The sequence below is a fragment of the Carlito syrichta genome, unplaced genomic scaffold (genome assembly GCF_000164805.1).
Source record: "Carlito syrichta isolate Samal-C Ts95f unplaced genomic scaffold, Tarsius_syrichta-2.0.1 Scaffold120451, whole genome shotgun sequence".
Classification (NCBI taxonomy): domain Eukaryota; kingdom Metazoa; phylum Chordata; class Mammalia; order Primates; family Tarsiidae; genus Carlito; species Carlito syrichta.
In genome coordinates this window covers 155329-174604 of record NW_007064547.1, presented here as the reverse complement: position 1 = coordinate 174604, position 19276 = coordinate 155329, and the positions used below count along the sequence as shown (strand labels likewise).

Here is a 19276-nt window from a genome sequence, read left to right as displayed (position 1 = left end):
GCTCCATCTTCTTGACCACAACCACCCTCAGTGGAGCTGAGCTGGGTGTGGGGAGGGAAGGAGCAGGTGATGGCTCAAATGTCACACACTCTCAATGTTTTTATCAAGTTTTAGTCGATTTTCTTGAATAAATGTTTCTGCATTTGCTGTATGACTTTAAGACAATTTCCAGAGACTTTAAGTTTTTCTGAAAAATAATTTTCACCAGTTGTGGTTGTTTCACTGGGAAGTAGGTCCACAGAGCTCCTCATGCTTCCAACCCAGAAGTGAGACTCCCCGTCATGCACTTTTTAAAATCTAAGGGTGATAGATATCACACTAGTGTAAGCCATGAAATATTATTCTTTTTATAGCCTTCCAACACCTTGCTGATACCTTTGTGAATGGTCATTTCATTTAATTCTTTTTAAATTATTCAGACTGAGCATTCCATCTGTTTCCTGCTACAATCCAGATGACACAAGGGGAGTGTTCTGAGGACAGAAATGACAGAGACTCATATTCATTCTCCTCTACTACTATTTGCCCCACGTAGGTTGACTCATCCACACCCCAGAATTTTAAGAGCAGGTTCACAGACAGAAGAGCCATGGGCAGAGAGACAGGTCACTCAGTAAATGCTCGATGTGGTTTCTTCATGACGTGACTCAGACTGATCATGTAGCCCTAGACCCATCCATGGTAACTGTGATCCCAAAGCAAATGGGCAACTGGTGTGAAACTGGTGGGAGGGCACCTAAGTCCCTCATTACACCACTTCTTCAGGGACGTTATTTGTTGTAAATGATTTTATAGTTCCCGGGAACAAATGGAGCAGATTTTTAAAGGGTAGAAAATAGAGCAAAGAACAGGTGAAATTTCAGAGTTCTGAATTAACCATCCTGGTACAAGTTTCAACCTCCCCAACAATGGTGTTTCTTCCTGAGAAGGAGTATGGGAGAAGGGGCAGCTCACACAAAGGGAAAACCCAGGGGCAGTGTGTCTGAGATGCACATCCTCCAGCCTCGAGTGCACACTTCCCTTCAGCACACCGACTCCATTCCCCATCCCAAGTACAGTGAGAAACATAGCCATTGCCACCACAGAGCCAACAGCTCCAGGGAGCAAGGATCCTTCTGGCTGCCTCTCTTTGATTGTCTTACTTCTGCCCAGTCTTGCTCTCTCTTTAGAGTCCCACCTTCTGAGATGACCACTTGAGGCAAAGAGCCCCCACTAGCCTAATAAAATGAGGGCCTTCCCAGGATAGAAAAAGGACCCTCCTAGTACAGTAAGATAAAAGCCTTCCCAGAATAGTGAAAGGGTCCTCCTAGCAACATAAGGTAAGAGCTTTCTTGAATTTATGTTAGAAAGAAATGTAGCCCCCAATCTGTAGTGCGCATGTGTAACCCCGCTGCAACCTTGAGCTGTGAAATACCCAATCATAATATATGTTACCAATATGTAAGCCTTATAGGGGGAGCAAATAAGCTAAAAATGTATAAAAGGCAATGTCCCCCTGTGCTCAGGGCTCAGCCTTTGGATGTGAATTTGCTGAGCCAGTGCCAGTACGAATAAACACTGCTTCCTGGCAAAAAAACCTCAGTGTTCCGTCTCCCTCTGTAAAAATCCTGCCACACACTCATTGCCATACCCCTTCACTTCTCCTATCTACTCTTAAAAGCTTGAGGGTAAAAGGTGGCTTCAGTACAGTAGTGACGACTTCAAGCTGAATGTCAGCCATTGCAGCCCTGGAAATCCTTCACTCCTTCACTGCCACTTGGAGTTGCTGTGTCCAGGACAGGGTCTCACCCTTGGCCCTAACTGCTCCATTCCTCACAGTCTCTTCTCTGTCTCCCAAGACTCTCTTCCTACCTTTTCTAACACCCAGTCTTCAATTCTCAAATTCCAGGCACTTAGGTGCCCTGCCTCCTAAAGAATAGTATGGTCCTCTAAGTAACAGTACCTCTAACCTGTGATGTGTATTGAAAGCCTCACTGGGATTTTATACTCATCAAAGAGCTATCTAGGCAGTTCTCCATCTCTTAGATGCCCAAAGCAGCAGCCAAAACTCCCTAATTACAGTTTTCCTTTTAAATGATCAAATTGCCCAGCATGGCCTCCACTGAGGATTTCTTTGCCCAGAAAGAGGTAGAGGCCCTTATTACATGTAAAACCTTCAAAATCATCCTCCTCAAATTTATGTCAAATGATCTTAGAATCACATTCACCCTCAGTCTTCTTTGTAGCTATTGATGAAAATTTGTTGTTTTGTTCCTTCAGAATATCTCCAGTTCTGCTATTTATGTACCTTTCTTATTTAATGTTGGAAATTCCTTGTGTAACATTTATAGTGATTTTCTTTTAATTTTTATATTCCGTCCAGAGCATTAATAAACAATCATTTCTCCACTGAAATGTTACTTATGCAAAAATAATCAGTGATGGCTGTCACTGTCTTGAAATGCTTAAAAGTTTTATCTTTGAACTTGTGTTTTGTAAGTGAGGTCCATTAGGACAATGGAGCACAAGATGAGTCAGGGAAAGATGCCCCGTGTATGTCCCCTTCCATTCCATGCAGCATATACAATGTACCATGCACATAGAATTCCCTGTGGACCCCAATATGCAAGAGCCAATGTGAGGACAAAGTAAGTGTGTTATGTTTACATCTGAATGAGTTGAGTGCTGACAGCCAAGTCCTCACTTTCCTATAGAACCTGAACTTGCTTCCCATGCAGAAAGAAGATAATGGTGTCTTAAGAAACAGAAAAGAACCTTATCCTATTTTTTATTTGTGTTGCTTCTTTATACTAGCCCCCAATTATGCTGACAATTTTATGACATAGAATAAAAAAGAAAGGTCCATCATAGTTCTTCCTTTTTTTTTTTTTTTTTTTTTGGTTTAACAAAACTTTTGTTATAATGTAAATTATGAACAAACTTATCACTACGTATAATTCCTTAATTCTTATATCTCTTATACATCTACAAATTTGCCAGTTTGTTGTTGTTTGGATGTAACTAATCACCAATGTTTTTGTATTTTGCTATCCAAAATCCTAATGAGGAGCATGGTTGCTCACTGAGGAATTATTACATTAAACAAATAGGGGCCACTATACTTTCAAGGCTTTATTTGCTGGTTCAAGGTCATCAGACTGCATACTTCACCAAACTCTGAGAAGTGAACAATCAAAGTAAAATCACAAAATGTTAGAACTGTTTGAAGTTATTACAGTAACTTCCAACAACATTTCTATGGTCCCAGTTTGAGAAACACCATTATCAAGGAAAAAGCAAGACTGGATAGGAGGTGCTAACGCTGGGAGGTTAACTGTATGAGTCTCATGTTCGTCATCCTTTCATAATGCCACTTAACTGTGAGAGTTTAATAGAATAAAAAAATAAAATGTGAGAGTAAAATAAAATGCATATACTTTGCATATATAAGTGGTAGCTGCTGATATGAATTCTAGTAATAAGAATAAAGGTCTGTTAAGCAAATATTCTCTATGCTTTAAATATAAAGTCTAGTAATAGGAATGAAAGTCTGTTAAGCAACTAAGATCAAATATAGTTCTTCCTTTCAATCCTTCTTTACCAAAGGAAGTCCAAGGTCAAGAATGTTAGTGGAACATGTGTGTATAAAGAAATGCCATGACAATAGTCAAGTTCATTTCGTGTAACATTTCCATGGGTCTGATTAAAAAAAAAAATACATATGCATGTACAAGCTATGAAACATGAATTGTGTAATTTCTGTGATTCCATGTATGAGTTAAGTACACTTATATTTGTATTTAAAACTGGTATTGTACAACTTAAGGATGGCGGGTACAATCCCTGCTAATAATTTAAGATTTTAATTTTTATTTACTTAGAATGATATTAAATAGCAAATAAAAATACTATGAAAAAGTAAGAGAGAAACAGAGAATAAAGGGGAAAGCTTTATATTTCACTACCTTTAATGGAATTTCCTTGTGTTTATATTTTTTTGTTTTTTATTTTTAGAGACAAGATCTCACTCTGTCACCCAGGCTAGAGTGTAGTGGCAGCATCATAGCTCACTGAACTCCTGGACTCAAGCAATCCTTCTGTTTCAGCCTCCCAAAGTGCTACTGTGCCTGCCCCGTACCCCCATCCCCATTTTCTGAAAAAGGGCCTTTGTTTTAAATTTTCTCCGGGCCCCACAAATTATATAGCCAGCCATGCAGCAGAGGGGAAAAAATCAAAGCTTCTTCCCCAGGGATCTAGTGAGGGGCAGCAAAAACAAATGTGTGACTAAATAATATACAATATAATGTTGGCAAACAGTGCTGTACAGAAAACTAAGGATGGCTAGAGCAAGTCAGAGAGGATCTGGGAATTATATGATGTAAACTTTAGCGATGGGGAAGAACTTGGGAGTTTAGGGGTTTGTGCATAAGATCAATAAGATCTGCTTTATGTTTCAGAAAAACATTTCTTTGGCTGTTGTTTATAGAATAGCCTGGAAGGAGGCAGGAGACCACTTAAAGCTCTGGAAAGGTCAGGGTCCGGGCTGGAGAAGCTCACCCTTGGTGTCTACAGGAGGCTCCAGGAGGGTGGGGCCTGCTACTCTGGGGAGGCTGCCCAAGAAGCAGGTATGGATTGAGGCTGGTTACTTTATTTATTTTTTTGAAAGCAGGATTTATTGAGAGGACAGAAAAGTTCCCACAGTGGGAGGGGACCCGAAGGAGTTGTCCTGAGGCAGGTTATTTTAGTAAGGGTTAGATAAAGATACATAAGTTTCTTTTAAAATAGGGTGAGCATTCAGACATTTTTTCCTTATTGACATGCCAGACCTGACCACCCTGAGGGCTGGAATGTGGACTTACCAGTACAACCACCCGTTCAGTTCATGGTTAGCATAATACTCATTGTAAACCTCCTCAGGCCCCCTCCCTCTGTGGGAGCTTTCCTGTCCTCTGAACAAATCCTGCTTTCTCAAAAAAAAAAAAAAAAAAAGTTTGTCAAGTTTTCTGTTAAAAGGAAATGTCCAGTCAGGAAAGCCCATCAAAGATGGAGAAATGGTAATCAGTCCACCTTTTAGCTCATGGTTAGCACAGTAATCATTGTAAAAGTCTATCAAGTTCCCCTTCAAAGGCAAAGTCCAGGAAAAGTCCAGGCCACTTAGCTCATCAAAGGAGAGCGACAGTAATCGAACTCAGATATCTGCTGCCCAGCTTTTAGCAGTAATAATCACTGTATAGGTATATCAAGCCTCTTGTCAAAGCCAAACGCGCATTCTAGCTCTTAAGATGCTCATGCCCTACAGGAATGTCTCCTTCTTTCTCTCTAAAAAAATTGTGTCTTCAAACTATACTTGGATCTGCTCTGAAATTCTTTTCTGGGTGGTGGGTCAAGGAACCCACGGAACGTCATGCCACGACTGGCAACACGGAGGACAATCCAATCTTAGATTTTGAGCCTTCTGGCTTGCTTCCTCAAAGTGGAAATGTCCAAAAGACAGGTGAATATGCAAGTTTGAACTCAGGAACGTTTCATGAACACATCTATGCAGAGCATTTTGCCGAGCCCTAGGGACACTGCCTTGGCCAGGGAGTCAAGTTGCTACAGGTTCCAATGTGCTCCAAAAACTTTCCTTATTTAAAACTGTATGATCGGCCGGGCTTGGCGGCTCAGCCCGTAATCCCAGCACTTTGAGAGGCCGAGGCGAGTGAATTGCCTGAGCCCGCGGGTTCGAGACCAGCCCGGGCAACTTGGCGAGACCTCGTCTCTACAATAACTTTAAAAAAAATTATCCGGGTGTAGTAGCACGCGCCTGTAGTTCCGGCTATTTGGAAGGCTGAGGCGGAAGGATTGCCGGAGCCCAGAAGGTCAATTTTGGGGTAGCGGTGAGTGTGCCACTGCACTCCAGCCCTGGGCAACAGAGTAAGACTCCAACTCAAAAAACAACAGCAGCAACAAAAATGTATGATCGTTGCTGTTATTTGTTTTCTATGAACTGGCTGCCTTCATGAAGATCTCTCACCTATGCCGCAAAGCCCTCTTTCCCCCGGGCGGCCAAGCGCTCTGAAATCGGCTTGAAGCAAAGCCGGATAGGTCCTCCAAGGCACCAAGAGGGCGGGCCAGACAGGCCGCAACCCGACCCCGGCCCGGCCGCAGTGGCGACTGACGACGCCCCGGAACTGACGGCGCGCCTGTGTATGGACGCTCCGCGGCGGCTGCGGTTTTGAACGTCATCGCGGGCGCGACGCCCCGAGGGACGGTCTGGGGTCCGGGGCGGTGCGGGGCGAGACCGGCCGGGAAGATGCCAGTGGCGGTGATGGCGGAAAGTGCCTTCAGTTTCAAAAAGTTGCTGGATCAGTGCGAGAACCAGGAACTCGAGGTAGCCATTTGTGACTCCCTGGGAGAAACTGCGGGGTCGGCTCCTCTGCGGCACCGGTTTCCAGGGTAACGGAGCCTGGGGCCCGCGGTGCTCTGGGCGCGCACTGGGCGGGCGCGGGTGGCGGGCGCGTGGAGCCCGGGACGCTGCGGCCTGCTCCAGCTGGGCCGAGTCTCCCCGAACTCGCAAGGAGCTTTTTGTTATTTGTCTTCAGCGTGCAAGCCCTAAAACCTATGCATCTTTGCTCTAGCAGCCGCAGATATGCTCATGTTAATGAGGCTAGACAGCCTTCCTTCCTATTGGCAGGGTTGGAGGGGACCGTAATGTGGATTTTATTAAAGACCTGTGTGCAGGCACACAGACACACACACACACACCAAGAAAGGTGTGATCGTTGTAACCTTTTCTTAACTCACAAAGCCTTTAGTCTCATAATGTTACGAAGCAAGCTTGCCATTTTGTTTCTTATAAGACAGATGAACGTTATATTTTGTAGCTATTGACGTTAAGATTTTTTTTTTTTTTTTAGAAAGTCACTTAAAAAACATAACATTAGTATAAAAACTAATTAACTAAAGAAGACACCGGCCAGAGGCATTAGCTCACTAATAGACAGATGTTTTACCATTGCGTGAGGAGAGAAATGTCTTCGTAACTCAGCTATGATGATTTTCTTCCCCTTAGTAACTTACTTCGACATTTAGCAGGCTTGATGAGCAGAATAGGAATGGTTTAGGAATCTTTTGAAACTTTTTGTTTTTTGTAATAGTAAGATCATTTTAATGAAAATTTGAGAACCGGGAAAGGGAATCCATTTCAATGTATACATCCATGTAAATATATAAAGAAACGGAGGTGATGACAGATCTAAACTTAGTACTCTGGATTTTAGTGTTTCATGCTTTTTCTAAGTTGTTTCTAGTCTGTAATAGGACTATAAAATAGGCTTGCTTTTTGATTAGCATTAATAAAATATTTTAGTGGAAATATGAGAATAAATGATTTTTTTGTCTCTTTAAAAATTGTTGGCCTTGTAGGCTCCTGGAGGAATTGCTACACCCCCAGTGTATGGTCAGCTTCTAGCTTTATATTTGCTCCATAATGACATGTAAGTATCTTTAACTAAAGCCAAGAGCAACCACTTCCTCAAAGTTATATGGAAATTTTACAGCATTGAAGTAGAACCATTACAACATAGGCACAATGAGTTATATATTTTATTATAATACCTATTATATCCATTTTCTACTGAATCATAGCTTTAATAAATTAAGCTTAGTCTGTTATTTTAAGACACATTTGTTTTACACATACCTTCTAGAAAACATTTCAGCTTATTATGAGATACTACTCCATTGACCTTTTTCCCTTTCTTCTTTTTTTAAAACTTTCTCGTAACTACTGCCTACTTAGCTTCATATGTAATCCGTAGACCAAAAGAAGCTGAAAGGGAAGATTGGGAGTCAAGAGGAATTCATTACCAATGTATTTTAGATTTCTTGAAAGTTCTTTGTTTAACTATTTCAAATTCACGTTCATTAGGAAAAGTCAGAAAACATAGCTACACGGAAGGAGTCTTCTATAGTTCTATAACCTATCGATGATTCCTGATAAAACTTTGTTCAAAATTCTCCCAAAACCTTTCTTTCATATCTTTTTAAAAACTAAACTGAGATTTTTATTACACATGCATAAATTATGTTTCATTTTTATAATCCCATCATCATGTTTGTTAGTAATTCGAGCTTCTAAACCTTTGAAGTTTCAGAGGCTCTGTACACCCTGGTAGGAGAAGTTGTAATTAGGGGAAAAGTATTGTGTGTCATATGTATTGTTAGGGAATGTGAGAGCCTTAAAAGTACCTTCACTGGTTTATTTTTATGTCTGAATAAATCATTTGGGCAGTTCTATATAAGTCTGTGTTTTTACTGTGCTGTTGCCTTAATTTAGGATATGGATCGTTTATTTTTAAAAATTCACTAGGAATGGCAAAAATGTGATTTTAATACAAACATTTCACATCTTTTTATCTGAAAAACAACTCATTTCCCCAGAACAAATTTACATGAAACTAAATTTTATTCTGTATCGTGTAGAATATTTTATCCTTCTCTGTGTTTGCCTTGGGACCTAGTAATTTTTAACATTTACTGAAACGTTTTTAATTGATTATTTTTCTTTGTGGTGGTGTAAATTAGGAATAATGCAAGATATCTTTGGAAAAGAATTCCACCTGCTATAAAATCTGTAAGTATTTTAACACATTTTACTACTTTAATATAGTAGTGACATTCATTCACTTAAATGTTCCTGCTTTATTTCCCATGTCCCAGAAATAATCATTAAACTGGTATTAAGGTTGAAGAATAGATCTTCAGCTTCCTCTAATCAGAAATTTGAATTATTCTGGGTTGGTAATCTGTGCCCAGCTCCTACTGCTCAGTTCTTTTTTGAGACATTTTTATAAGTGCAGCTTCACCAGTTAAACACCTGAGCCAGCTTAAATGAAGGAAGGTGCTGGCGGCGGTGGTGGTGATGGTGATTTTCAACTGATTTATGCCATTTCCTATAATGGTACTTATTTTGAAAATGGTATTTTTAATAAGAATACTCTAAAAATGATTATTCACAGCATTAAGATTACTTTTGCTAATTAGAATTTTAGACTTGCTATTTTAAATGGGAGATTAGGTGAAATAACCTGAGAGACGTTTCTTCCAAAGTGAAATGAAGTAAATTTTTAATTTCAAATGATTTGCTATAACTAACATGACTATGAAGTAAATTTTTAAATATTCTCAGAATGTAACCAAGAATTCACCTAAACTCTTGCTCATTGTTGATCTTTAGCAGATCAGATTAGCATTTTTACTCTTACTTTTCCAGACATTCTGTTATGTAGGATTGGAATATTCCTCAGCTTCTTCGGTTAAATAAAGAATTATAAATTATACACAGTTTCACTGATACTAGTGATATCACTGTCTTGTCTTTAGAGAGGCTATGATAAATGACATCTTAGATTGACAGCCTCCATTGTTAACTATTTTGCTATTACTTTTGTCATCCGTGTGTGTGTGTGTGTGTGTGTGTAAGTTGTGTACACATTTTAAGAAAGGAAAACACTGTATTAAAATTGTAATAATAAGGTGAATGAATACAAGTCACGTTTGACTTCTGCAATGACAAGAGGTGCTCACAGTGGTTATCACCAGTATCCAGATACTTGTGATTTTGGCGAAAGTCTCTTAAAATGTGTATACATTATTTTGGCATCCCTGGTGTGTATGTGTTTGTTTTGAGACAGTGTGAGTGCAGTGGTGTGATCATAGTTAGCTCGCTGCAGCTTTAACATCCTAGTTAAAGTGTGCGCCACACTGGGCTAAACTTTTAATTTTTTGTAGAGACAAGGTCTTGCTATGTTGCCCAGGCTGGTCTGGAACTAGCTTCAAGCGATCCTCCTGCCTCGGCCTCTCAAAGTGCTGTGATTACAGGTGTGAGCCATTATACCTGGCTCCTAAATGTATACATGTATACATGTGTGTGTGAAATGTAGTACATCTTTAAAAACAACAGTGCTTAAAATAATTAGTCTCAGGCTTATTACCTGCAGTATTTTTTTTTTTGAGTTGTTTGTTTTTTTTTTTTTGAGTTGTTTTTTTTTTTTTTTTTTTTTGACTGAGTCTTACTTAGTCACCCCAACTGTAGTGCAGTGGCATGCTCATGGCCACCCTGTTGTTGACCTGCTGGGCTCCAGCGATCCTTCTACCTCAGCCTTACAAGTAGCTAAACTACAAGCACACACTACCATGCATGGCTAATTTTTTTTTTTTAATTTATTGCAGAGATGAGGTCTCACCAAGTTGCACGGGCTGGTCTCAAACCTGTGGGCTTAGGCAGTCCACTCACCTCAGCCTCCCAAAGTGCTGGGATTACAGGCCGAGCCACCGAACCCAGCCTACCTGCTGTATTTTTGAACTGCTTTCTTATGCCTTCATTTGCTAATGTAATAAAATTTTATTTCAAACTACAAATAAATCTTACATTACTACTCATGGTGTTTAATGTCTTTGATAGTGATTGGATGGAAAAAGCATCTCAAAAAAATTTGAATTATGTTTTAATTATACAACTAGCAAATCTTATATCATTTCTGGTATTTTGTTTTAAGATACAGTCATTGATAAATTTGCAGAGTGAATACCCTCAAAAGGAATTATATTTATTACAGGCAAATTCTGAACTTGGGGGAATTTGGTCAGTAGGACAAAGAATCTGGCAGAGAGATTTCCCTGGGATCTACACGACCATCAATGCTCACCAGTGGTCTGAGACGGTCCAGCCAATCATGGAAGCACTTAGAGGTAGTGTTTCTTTTGGTTAAAAGTTAAATTAGATTAGACCTGTTTCCTGGGTGCTGCAGTGTTGAAGTCAATGGTATGTTTAAAAAGTAAGTATTTTTGATAAATCAGTGAGGCAGTTTTTGGAATTTTTTCAGTTTGCTATAATCATACTTTTTCATTTTATGTTGTTTAAGGTTATATTGGCAGCTTATCCCTTTGTTGTTTTTTTATTTAATTCTAGATTGAAATTGTTCATTTCAGTAAAAGATATTTTTGCTCTTAAAATGAAGTCTTGTAATACTCTAAAAAGGTTTAAGATATGGGTTGGTAAAGATTTTTAAAATCCATGTATTTAAAAATAAAAGACTGCACTTTGAACTTTGTCACCCTCAGCTGTTGTAGATATCATCTGCACCATCTGGATTTTGTAATGAATCAAGTTAAAACGTAGGTACTGAGACCTGTTTTTAATGGCTTTGGAAGATTACAAATGTGCTACTGATCCCACAATAAAATCTTGTCCTCTGCCTCTCCATTTTCCCAGCCCTAACATTTTCCTGGTTCACTGTTTTTTAAATTTATACAGTGATCTCTTTTTATGTTGTTATACTCTTGTTTCTTATTGTCACCTTATTTCTGTGGTTAATATCTGCCTTCACTATATGCCTTCCTGCTCTGGAGAAGTCAGTGAGCAAGAATAACTACTCATCAGTCTGTAAGGGATATCAGCTTTACAGAATAACACATGGCCAAGATTGTTTTTGAGATGCACGTAATGCCCTTGGAATGGTAAAATCATGTCAGCATAAAACAGCAATACAAGTGAAAACACAGGAGGCAGCTGCTTTAAGTGTGAATGAAATGAGCAGAATCAACAGGGCAGGTGGTTGGGAAAGGAGAAGTATGCACAGATAGAGTGGGGAAAGTTTTAGAAATTAGCACAGAAAAGAGCCTTAACCTCTTCATCTCAGCCTCAAGGAATTGGTGTCATAGTCAACTTGCATAATGTCTAGTTCAGCCTTGTGTTATACAGTAGATTCATTGGCAGGACTGGGCTCGGGGCTCCTTACTCATTCAGCAAGGGCTCTGGTGTGTACCTTCCCGGTGCCTCCTCTTACTGTGGATTCTCCATTAAATTGAGAATTCCTTGAAAGCAGTTCTGTAGCCCCATGAGAGGCTGTGTAGTATAACATGTGGGAGTTTGGACTCTGGATCCAGGCTTCCACAGTTCAAATTCTGGTTCTGTCACTGGGGTGACTCCTCAATATGATTAGATATAGTACTTTTCTCAGGTTGTTATAGATGAGTTAATATGTATAAGCACTTACCTTATTCTAAAGCACTCTTACATTATTCCTGTATATATCCTGAGACTTGAACAAATCTCCAGATTTATGAATGGTACTATTTTTCCTCTGTAAAATGCATCCTGGTAAGGGTAGTCTCATAACAGATCTGAATTACTGCTGAGCTTAATATTTTGCTTCTTAATGTATTACAAATGTGTTTTCTATTTAAGAACAGTCACTTTCTTTTGTCACATTTCATTCTTTTCTGAATGAGTCCCTTTAGAACAGTCCTTACCAACAAATACCTACAAAGACATTAGGGACTAACTGTACACAGTAGCCATTCTTACCTGAGACCCAAGGGGCAAGGTGGAAAAGGGGCTGCCTCACAGGAGCTGTGAATGCAGAAAGTCAGCTGGAGCAAAGCAGGAGGGGGCAGAGGAAATAAGTTCCCTGACCTTTCATCCTGGCCTTTGACCTCCTGATGCCAAAACAATAGAGCTCAGGTGCCACAGGCATTGGTGGTGACCAACCTCCCTGGAATATATTATGACTGGGAAGGGTAGAAGTGAATTGCTGAGTATGGGGCAGTGACTAGCTCCTCTTCCCTTCTGTCTGCAGCACTGGCAATAATGGGTAAAGTAGCTCTTGAGTATTTGTTGAACAACTGAAGTTGCATTATATTAGTATTCTATTAGGATTTTCACCAAAAATGTGTCCTATGAAAAATTGACACAGATATTAGGTGCTAGCTCAGTTTATTCCACCTTCCTGCGTGTCATTCTAACACATGCCTTCATGAAGTTACAGATGTCACAGCTCTTGAGAGTCACATAGTGACTAGTCAGAATGTAGATGTTAGAGTCATGCATGCTGAGTGGCTAAAAACAGCCTGAATAATGCAGCATTTGAGAATAATAACATTTAGCCTTTATTTTTGCTTCCCTTGTCAACTTACTTCTGCCTCCCTCATATGTTTTTCTACCCTTTTCCAATTACATCTCTTTTGGCTTCTCTTCTTTCTGTGTATCTCTTCTATTCATATTCTATTCCCCACTCTCAAAATCTGACCAGAGTATCTGAAATGTTTTCATTTATTAAAACATTAATAATGTTTTAATAATGTTTAATTTATTAAAACATTAAGGTAAATGTTTTAAAAATAGGCTTACCAAATGAATGCTGTTTTGTGGTATATACTTTTATTTTCCTAAGGAGACCAAAAAAAGACAGCCTTCTATAGACACAGTGTTTAAGTTAGATTGCTTGCTGGAGGTTAGTTAAAGAAGGAAGGAATTGAATGGAAAGGCACAGAAGAGCAAATAATGGCTCCCTGAAAGGTGGAGAGGGTGTCAGGCTCAGTATTGGGAAGGAGTGTGACTGTCAGCGATGTTTAAGGAATATGAAAAACAAAGCTTTAGTCCTAGTGTTCAGTACATACTTTACTGAAGATGCTAAGTGCTTTGGGGATGTAAAGATACAAGAGAGCCCTTCCTCTCAAAAAGTGTGGAATATAATTGAGAAGATGGGGATGGGTGGAACAATATGCCATAAGTGGTAAAAGATTGTCTGTTAAAGTAGAAGTGTAAACAATACAGTGAGTTTCCAGAAGAGCAGAGATTGTAATTAATTATAAACAGACCTAGGAATAGCAGAGAGCAGACAGGAGGGCATTTCAGGCCATGGAATGGCATAAACCAAAACCCCGGGGATGAGAAGGTGTAAGACTTTTCGGAGAGCCAGTGGGCTAGTTTGGAGCAAAAAGGGCCTGAGGGAATTGGTGTAGTTGTTTGATAATGGAGTGGGATTTTCAGTGTTACAAGGTTTATTTATGTACACTTGCTTATTAAACATGAAAAGTAAAATTCAGAGTAGTCCCAAAGTATGTTGACAACTGATAGAGGAGCTCTTGTGCTACTGAAGATCATGTGCAGAAAGATAGGCCAGCTGGTTCCACAGTGCTCAACTCTTTATCATTCCTGAATCTGTTTCATGTGGGTATGTAAGCCTGTGAACAATTCCAAATGCCATTTCTATAGAAGAGTTTTTATTGCTAGTATTGTTTGGCAGCCCCTTCTTGTTAGACTTACTTGTTCAGGGCTGGGATTTAGGATTTTGAACCTGAATGAAGTCAAGAGTTTGATACAGACTTGCTCTAGTTACATGGTTTGTTCTGCACCTCCCAGCTGTGAACTTGTATTAGTGACTCTCCTGAGAAAGACAGCTAGTAACAAAAATAGGTTTTCTGCCACATTCATTTCAGCATTTGTAAATGGAATAAAAGAGAATAAAAGAAATAAAATGTACATCCCCATTACATAAATATATTAAATTTTCTTAGGGTTGGAGTCTTATGCTTATTAACTTTTTTCTTCTTTGTAAGATTTGTTGTCATCTGAGAGAGTTTTCATCTCAGAGGAAGTGTTAGAAATGTTTATTCAACAGTGTTTGAGCTCCTCTTACATGAGAGGCACTTAATCTGTATCTATAAGCAAAGAATTCTGGTCTGGGTTGGTCTGGTCTTATAAAAATTGACATTTATGTAATTTAATTATGTGTTTTAAAATGCCTACTCTTATGGTTTACTCTCTGCCAACCTCCACTCCCACAATAGATGCGACAAGGAGACGAGCCTTCGCCCTGGTCTCCCAAGCATATACATCAATAGTAGCCGATGACTTTGCAGCCTTCGTTGGACTTCCTGTAGAAGAGGCTGTGAAAGGTATTTTTGGCTCCTTTTACTTACAAAGACAGTGGAAAATAGAAGTGTGAATTATAGGTTCACCAGCTCTTCTCTGAAATTCTTGGAATAGGATATAGATTTGGAATCTAGGTTGTGTTTGTTTTTTAGAAAGGTGTTATAAAACAGGTACTGGGCAACACCCCAGCAAATACCCTGTAATTAAGCACATTCATAGTTCTGCAGCAAGCAAATATATGAACATCCACATAGGTGGTTAAGAAAATAAAACTAATCCCTCCCCTTGCTTTGTTGCATTGTTTTACCATTACTGACATTTTTTGTTCTCTCACTAAATTATGAGCTCCATCAAGTATCATGCCTTACATTTTTTAGGTCTTAGCACAATTCTAGACTCATGGAGGACAGGTTAATGAAAGCTCTTATGATATTAAATAATACTGTTGTTATTTACTCATGTAAACATTTACTTGTTTTGACTTTTCTCTTAAAATTGATACATAATTTGTTATTTATGTACAATGTACTTTAGAGCCCATATTTTTAACTGACTGCTTGAGTGTGAATCCTTGTACCATCCCACCCCCATGCCAGTTATATGATTGAGGACAAATCCTAGAATTCCCTAAACTTCCTTTTCCACACCTGTCAAATGATGGCACCATGTCCCACTCCATAGAAGTGTGACGATTACTTAAAATGGTCCCTTTAAAAGCATCTAGTGTGATACCTGTGGGGAAACTTTTTGATATGAAATCTGTTTTCATCATTTGCATCATCCTTGTTATTGCTAATATGATTACAAAAGGTGTCATATATGCTTTCCTTATGTCTGTTTTTATAATACTGATTAGATTATTTTAATATAGACTTTACAGAAAACTAACATCCTAATGGAGGTAGTGATTATAGCAGCCTAGTAGAATAAAATGAGGCTTTGATTTATGTTTCAGAAATATATCAAAATAAGTTTACATGCGATCCATAGTATACCTTTTTAGTAAAAATGCACGATAGGTTAAACACAAAAGGTCTCTCATACAAGTAGTATCATGAACAGATGGTAGATTATGTTGGGTGTTTTTGTTATTTCCTCATCTGTATGTGAAATACATGTTTTTAGGTATATTAGAACAAGGATGGCAAGCCGACTCCACCACAAGAATGGTTCTGCCCAGAAAGCCAGGTAGGTGGAGCTCTTCACCCATTTGTGCAGCATTGAACTCTTCTAAGACTGCTTCAGATTTTCAGACTCTGCATTTAAATAATTTGATTAAAATTGCATTAACACAATAGAAGTAATTCACTTTTTAAATATAGGTAAGTAGTGATAGACTTAGGATAGAAGGGATCTTAAAAGTTACCTACTTTTAAATTTTTAAAATGTATTTCATATATAAAAGACTGTTTTATGTAGGTATTTCATGGTCCTGAATACTGCTTAATTTTTGTTAAATATTAATCTCCCATCTTTTTATTTATTGAACCATTTTTAACTGTGCTAATCCTTAATATCTAAACTTTTTAAAGAAAAACAGGGCCGAGCACAGTGGCTCAAGCCTGTAATCCCAGCACTTTGGGAAGCCGAGGTGAGGGGACTGCCTGAGCCCACAGGTTCAAGAACTGCCTGGGCAACTTGTCGAGACCTCATCTCTACAATAAATCAAAATATTAGCTGGGCATGGTAGCACGCACCTCTAGTTCCGGCTACTTGGAAGGCTGAGGCAGCAGGATCGCCTGAGCCCAGCGGGTCGACACTGGGGTGACCGTGAGTGTGCTACTGCACTCCAGCCTAGGTGATGAATTGAGACTCCAACTCAAGAAAGAAAGAAAAACTTTTAATTATTCAGCTGCTTCCTTTTTCTCCTGTACTTGAGTCATACAGACTCTTATTCTGTGGCTTTCCCTTTCACAGAATTAACTTCTCTAATCTTTCTGTTAGTCTTACATTCTGTGACCTGTCCTCGTTGTCTTAATCAGAATTCCCCAGCCCCCTAGTCTTAACTCTCTGAGGCAGTCATCCTCACTCCTGCCTGGTGATTTCTCTTCCCCTGCTGACCAGGAGTGTCCTTTTCTGCCAGATCTTTAGAGCCAGGCTTAATGCCCACTTCCATAAACCTCCCTGCATCCACATCAACCCAAATTTTCTTCTATCTACTCTGAATTCCTACTGTTTAGACATTGTTGAACATACAGTAAAAAGTATTACACAAATCTCAATGTGCTCAGCACTGTGAGGGTACAAAAAATAGGAAGACATGATCCCAGCCAACCTAGATGATGAAGGAAGACTGATTTAATAAAGACTACCAAAATAGAGCATGATTATCTCCTGTTTAAGAAATAAATGGCCATAAGTGCATATTGCATTATGTTCTATGAAAGGTCTTTACAATAACTTCTATAAGTGGAGCTGTAATTTTTTTTTTTTTATTTAGTTGCAGGGGCCCTGGATACTTCCTTTAATAAGTTTATTCCCTTGTCAGGTATGTATTTTCATACACATATTTTTAAAATATCTCATTGTTCTTAATTTTTGGGTGGTGCGTGTGTGCATTTGGTTCTAACCTTATAAACAGATTAAATTTTTTAAACTTATAGTAATACATCTGGTTACAAGAGCGAAACTGTGGGCCCCCCTGTAGCTTACCTTGAGGTGGTGGCACCCTCTGACCCAGCTGCAGGGCCTACTTACTGTCATGTAGGGAATCCTTTATAGAAGTCTCACCAGCATGTTTATTCAGAAGATACCCTCAAGATGACATGTGGCTATTTTAAATGTTAGGATGTAAATTTCTTGAGGATGAAGTTCTTTGTGGATTTTTTTGTTCATTACAAATAGTTCTCCTATAGCGTTGCCTGGCACATGGAAGGTATTCAGTACTTATTCCTTGAATTAAGTGTCTCATGGGTAGGGACCTTCCCAAGAAGAGCTGTGATCTCTTAAAAGAGATGTTGCATGTTAAAAGTGTTTTTAACCTTCACCTAGAGTACTTCACCTAGGATAACAACAACGCCAGACAGGCCTTTACTCGTAGTTAAGGAAAACTATACTCATAAAAGTTGAGATTTCTTGACTTGCTATTCAAAAAAGTGCAGGCTCCTAAGAGACTGAATTTGTCTAAGATCAGGACAAATCTAAGAAAGTTTCCTTGTTAAAATTAGTGGGGGTGGGCGGTGGGGCCAAAGCTTTGTTATAGTGATGTCTAACTTGAGTGTCTTTCTCTTTTTAACATATAGAGCCTACACCAGTTCCCCCAATCCCTAATGAACAGCAATTAGCCAGACTGACCGATTATGTGGCTTTCCTTGAAAACTGATTTATCACCCTGAGTTCAAGATCCACCTTCAGAATTCTGCGTACTGACAAATATAGAAATGTAAAATGTTTATTTTCAATTTATTAGGTGGATTAAGCACCTCAGCATTCCTTACTGAATATGAGATATGATACATATATAATATAAGGTATATTATATGTGTTTGTCCTAAAACATTATGCTGAATAGTTGTTGAAACAATGCTTATTTTGTAATATTTAACGATCTGGATGGAGCCATCAGTATTATGTGGTTAGTTTATATTTTGTAGTGACTCATAAAATAAGATCTCCTGTTTCATGTAGAACAGTAGTTGTCAACTTTATTTTCCCTGCCCCAGCACAGGCCAAACTCTTATCTGTACCACTGGTTGATAATTGTAGTGATTCATTTGGAGTTTGAGGAGAACTGTCCCCAGGGGCAATATCTGAATTGCTGTGATTCACCTTCTTTGTAGAATATGCTCTCTTTTCTCCCCATGTCCTGAGAGCTACTAATGCCGAATACAGAAATACAGCTGAGGAACAAATAAACCATTCTCATAGTAAACCAGTTTGTTAACTTTAGATTTTTTTTCCAGTAGTGTGAGTACACCCATTGCTGGCAGTGGAGGGCTTGCAATGAAAATGGGACTTAAGACATTCATGAGAAGTATTAAGTTGTGCTGGGTCCTTTCAGAAGGTAAACTTAGGTATGGAATATGTTATATGTGGAAAGGAGCTATTACGTGATACACTTTGTACAACCATCCTGCAGCCTATTGGTTGCTTATATTTATCTCTTGATTCAAGTTCTGCCCTTTGGAGAAATACTGAACAAGTCTTTTATTCTTTGTGTGACAGCCCTCTGAGTATTTGAAGTTGTTTGTTATGTTTTCAGGTTAAAACATCCCTTCCCCTTAGTTCATTTATTCTGCATTTGTTCAATAAATATTTAACTAAATTCTTCAACTGTTTTTTTCTAAGATAATTTCTAGAAATTTCACTCTCGGTCTTTCTGTGGACACATTCTAGTTTGTCATTGTCTCTCAAAATATGAGTTACTTTTAGTCATTTTTTTCCCTGAGTCAGCTCTGCCTCATGAATTTCTTAATTAGATAGAAATGATCTATGTAGTGATGACTACATAATTCATGTTTTCATTTTAAGTATCTTATTAGCTGTTACAGTTAGGGTTCGCATATGGAAATACCTTTTAAATTGCAACTTTATTTAATCTTGATAGGTAAGTCATGTTAACTCCTTGTTTTACAGTTGAGGAAATGGAAATTTGTA

At 38.8% G+C, this 19276-nt stretch overlaps 1 protein-coding gene across 1 annotated transcript; it reads left to right on the top strand.

Moving 5' to 3' along the window:
• Positions 1-6178: 6178 nt before the first annotated feature.
• On the top strand, positions 6179-18949 carry LOC103249374 (COP9 signalosome complex subunit 8). Its single transcript, XM_008048002.2, has 8 exons — positions 6179-6352; positions 7387-7457; positions 8548-8596; positions 10581-10713; positions 14596-14703; positions 15806-15868; positions 17121-17168; positions 17923-18949. The coding sequence occupies exons 1-8, from the start codon at positions 6275-6277 to the stop codon at positions 18000-18002; spliced, it is 630 nt and encodes a 209-aa protein (XP_008046193.1). The 5' UTR covers positions 6179-6274; the 3' UTR covers positions 18003-18949.
• Positions 18950-19276: the final 327 nt, after the last annotated feature.

Coding starts and splice junctions, on each gene's coding strand:
- LOC103249374 (XM_008048002.2), top strand. CDS start 6,275: ATGCCAGTGGCGGTGATGGCGGAAAGTGCCTTCAGTTTCAAAAAGTTG. Junction 6,353..7,386: donor GCGAGAACCAGGAACTCGAG/GTAGCCATTTGT, acceptor TTGGCCTTGTAG/GCTCCTGGAGGAATTGCTAC. Junction 10,714..14,595: donor AATCATGGAAGCACTTAGAG/GTAGTGTTTCTT, acceptor CTCCCACAATAG/ATGCGACAAGGAGACGAGCC.